Source organism: Cryptomeria japonica, chromosome 10 (genome assembly GCF_030272615.1).
Source record: "Cryptomeria japonica chromosome 10, Sugi_1.0, whole genome shotgun sequence".
NCBI lineage: Eukaryota > Viridiplantae > Streptophyta > Pinopsida > Cupressales > Cupressaceae > Cryptomeria > Cryptomeria japonica.
In genome coordinates, this window is record NC_081414.1 from 27,321,589 (window position 1) to 27,325,741 (window position 4,153).

A 4,153-nucleotide genomic window follows, 5' to 3' on the forward strand; every position below is an offset into this window, starting at 1 on the left:
TCCTCTGGTTGAAGAGAGTGCTACTAACTACTTCTACGGATGAACAGGTGAAAATGATGGGCGGTTTGTACTAATGTGACCATGATTCGTAAGAGAATTACGAATGTGACACGTTTCTTGAAAATTAGAATCAATGGTACAGATTTAACGGGTTTGACAATTGGTGGGCGTGAGACCACATCACTACAAAATTCTCATCCATATATCCATTTTAAGCAAACCAAACATAGTAATGAGAGATTTAACACAACATTCTCTTTGATTGTCAATCTGAAAATTTTGTGCTTAACAAATTTGACGGTGAACCCAATCTTTTTATTAGCCTGAATTCAATAAACCCTGTCTCTTCTCACAAAGGCCGAGAGGACATTAAATCTACTTATTAAATTTATCATCTATAAAATTTCCACCTTCCCAAGATAGGTAGGTGTGCAGAAAATGCTGCTTCGTATTTCACACAGTGCGAAAAGCTGTGAATACGGTCATACGGCCGTGAAATGTAAGGCCGAATCAAAATGAACTGAAATAAAAGGCACAGATTTATTCCAGGGAGCTTTGACGGCTTTCCAGAGAGTTTGGAAGGCAAATTGAGCGTTTATTGGCGACTGTGCTTTGCGTGCATGCCACAACACGTCAACTCAGTTATATCTGACGCGTCAGGAATAGGATATAATTATGGGCCCAGGTATGGTACTGACACACTCAGTATATGGATAATACTCTCGGTCAGCCATTGGTTATGCTTTGCCCACGATGGACTTTTCTTTACAAATCCCCCTCTGCAGATGCTAATGATCGATTCATTCTAAGCATTGAGTTTTTTCCTCTGATTCTTTTTACCACACCCAAGTCGATCAATCCATCTTCAACTAAAGGAAACATCATTTTGTCGAATCAGCTTGAAGAAAGTACCCGCATTCTGCTTTCTGGTCGACGCTATACAATTTGGTTAGACTGATCGTCTGTGTTCTGCCACTTCTCCAGGTCTCGGAGATTCAGATAGTTTGTTTTGATTGTGAAAAGCATTAAAAACAGAACAAGGGAGATTCAGCGAACAGGGCCTACGTGGGTGATCCAAGTACGTTACACGAATTCAGGACTGACGTGTAAGGCGCAGATTCATTCCAGATCGCTAGGATTGCTTACAATAAATTTGGAGACTCTGAGAGCAACTTTCTGAAATCCCACCACGCCATTGAATGTGAGTGCCCACAATATTAACTTTCTGTTCTTCTTTTTTCAGTTTCAGTGTTAAAAGTACACAATTTTAGGTAGGTACTAATCTATTGCAGTCAAATCCAAAGCTAGCCACGCCTGTCTGTGAAATAATAAAACTGTTTAGCTGCAGATATGCTGCCAGTCTGCCGATTTCGACCTATAAAGATGGGCATTTGCAGTTAAAAGAAGACACAAGACAAAAAATGCCGGACAAGGAAGAGGATGATGCAGACAAGGAAAAGCGGATGGGAAGCATGGGATTGGTTTTCCGGCCGGTGGCGACATTCACATCATCCGGCAGCGAAGCTTCGGACGCCATAAGCTCCATCGACTTCAGCCCCGACGGCTCGCACTTCGCAACGGGCGGCCTGGCAAGAAAGATCCGCCTTTACAGCTTCACCGGAAATCAGCCCGCCGGCGACATGGCGTCCGGATCCCGGAAACGAACCTGCCCAGCAGAATCCGCCGCCGGGCTACAAAAGCTCGATGAGATTTACACGCCAGCAAAACTGAGCAGCCTGGCGTGGTGCCCGTCGGACCGTAGCGTGATTTCCTGCGGCGACTATGACGGCGTGGTGACGGACTGGGACGCCGAGTGTGGCGTCGCGGTTGTGGAGCGCTACGACCATGGCGGACGACGGGTGTGGAGCGTGGATTACAGTCGGGCAGAGCACCACCCGGGTCTCTGCGCCTCCGCCTCCGCCGACGGCACCGTCAGATTATGGACCGCCCGAACGGACACCAGCGTGGCCGTCATGAGGCCCTCGTCCGCCGGGGCCTCCGTCTGCTCTGCCCAATTCAGCCCCTTTAGACCGAATCTCCTGACCGCCGCCTCCGCCGACGGGAGTTTTTCTCTGTTCGACATTCGGAATACTGAGGAATGTGTGACGAGCAGCCGTGGGCATGCCCGGGCTGTGAGCTACGTCCGGTTTGTGGACGAGGCCCGAGTGGTGTCGGCGTCCATTGATAATAGTGTGAAGGTTTGGGATATGGAGTTGAGGCTTGAGAGGAAATGGGAGGGACAGCATCTGAACGTGAAGAACTTTGTGGGATTATCGGTGCTGGAGAGTCGTGGGGGATTGATTGCCTGTGGATCGGAGACCAACCAAGTTTTTGTATATCACAGAGGTGATGAGAAATCGCTTTGGCGGAGTGCTAGATTGCCTTCGGCTGATGATGACGCAGGGGCCTTCGTGGGTGCCGTTTGCTGGAGACGAGTGGATGGTGGGCATTGCGATGACGTTCATTCTCTCCTCGCCGCAAATTCTGACGGGTCTTTACACCTCATCCACGCCCGAGTTCTTGGGTAGCGTAGGATTAGCATTAGCCTGGCCCGTCCGTTTTCGCGCTCGTTCACCCGTTGGGCTTTTCAAGAGTCAGGCATGTGGCGGTTTGTTCGCTTCCAAGCTACTTAGGAAGCAGAATTACTTGGATCAATTCATTAGAATCCATTTCTCCAATAACTCATTCAACATCGAAGAGACCAATTTATTTGATTTTCTTATCATTGAAAAGTTTTTTTTGTTTTTTTTTTAATGGAAAATTTTTCTATCCTTGTCATCTCACGTGCAAATTGATCCTCTAGGGTTAGACCACAGGATTTCATTGTAAAATAGGTAAGTAATGAAGTTGGGAAAAAAAATCTTAATTAACGATTAAAAAATTGCTATCCTTTTGAATTTGTGAATTATGTGGTAATCATTTATTAGAGAAAAGTCGCTCAACTAGGTATTTTTAGAAATTAAATGTGATAGATGGATTATTTAGTTTTGGAAATAATTGACTAAGAAATAATGTTAAATTTATATAAATAATATAAACTAATTAAATATAAATATCTCAAACTGAGTATAATTGATTTAGAATGATAAGAATTGGATTTACAATAAATTGAAATGTTATTTTTAGAAATCATATGTAATAGATGAAGGTATATGTTATATTTTCTTTTGACTTTTATGTTTATTATACTTTAAGTTATATATGTTGGCAAGATGTTTGAGAATGTTTTCAGATCTCTAGGAATCATAATGCACATTCTAGATTTTAGGAGATTTTATAATTTTTCAAAGTTAGTCAAATTTCAGCAATCAATGGGCCCCTATCATCATTCTCTTGCTATCTCTCTATCTCATGCTCTTTGTCTCTCCAAAACTCTATACCTATCTATTTTTCTATCTCTCTCTCTTTCATTCTCTCTCTACCTCTCTCTATCTCACTCTCTCCTCCCTCCCCAAGATCTAAATCTTATATTTCTCAAACTTAGTCAAATTTCAATAATTACTAAGCTCCTATTATCATTCTCTTTCTATCTCATTTTCACTCTTTGTCTCCCTCGATCTCTAGACCTATCACTCTCCCTCTCCTCCTCTCTCCCCCATCTCTCTATCTCACTGTCTCCTCCCTCCCCAAGATCTAAAATATCTCTCTCACCCTTCTCTGTATCTTCCCTCTCTTCTCTACTTACCTCACACATATTCTCATCCCTCTCACCCCCTCCCCACCTCTCTCTCCTTCCCTTTGTCTCCTCTCTCCTTCTCCCTACATACACCGCCCCTCTCTTTGTCTCTCTATCTCTCTACTTACCTCTATCTCCCCTTTCCCTCTCTTTGCGTACCTTTACCTCCCTCCATCCCTACATCTATTTATCTACATAAATCTCCCTCTCCCTCTCTCACTCGTTCCCTCTCTATTTCTCTTTTCTCAATCTCTTTGCATCCCACAAGCTTTATACTAATCTCTCTGCCTATCACTCTCCCTCTCTCTACCCATAACTCACTCTCCTCTCCACCCCAACATCTAGACTCATCTTTCTTCCTCTCCCTCTCACACCCTTCACTCTCTAATCTCTCTCTCTATCCCTCTCTCTACATACCTCCCTCTCACTCTCTTTCTACCTCTATTTTTCTACATAGTCTCCTTCCCTCATTTCCAC

At 43.9% G+C, this 4,153-nt stretch overlaps 1 protein-coding gene across 2 annotated transcripts; it reads left to right on the forward strand.

Annotated features, from left to right (window-relative positions):
• The first annotated feature begins 291 nt into the window (after window positions 1-291).
• On the forward strand, window positions 292-2,832 carry LOC131044288 (WD repeat-containing protein RUP1). Of its 2 annotated transcripts, none has more exons than XM_057977582.2 (2): window positions 292-1,201; window positions 1,343-2,832. In XM_057977582.2, the coding sequence occupies exon 2, from the start codon at window positions 1,422-1,424 to the stop codon at window positions 2,526-2,528; it is 1,107 nt and encodes a 368-aa protein (XP_057833565.1). In that variant the 5' UTR covers window positions 292-1,201; window positions 1,343-1,421; the 3' UTR covers window positions 2,529-2,832. The 2 variants fall into 2 exon arrangements, with proteins under 2 accessions (XP_057833565.1, XP_057833564.1); XM_057977581.2 differs by having other exon boundaries at window positions 293-1,201; window positions 1,349-2,831.
• The last annotated feature ends 1,321 nt before the right edge of the window (window positions 2,833-4,153 follow it).

Excerpts from the sequence above, each read along its gene's own strand:
- LOC131044288 (XM_057977582.2), top strand. The coding sequence starts at position 1,422 with ATGCCGGACAAGGAAGAGGATGATGCAGACAAGGAAAAGCGGATGGGA.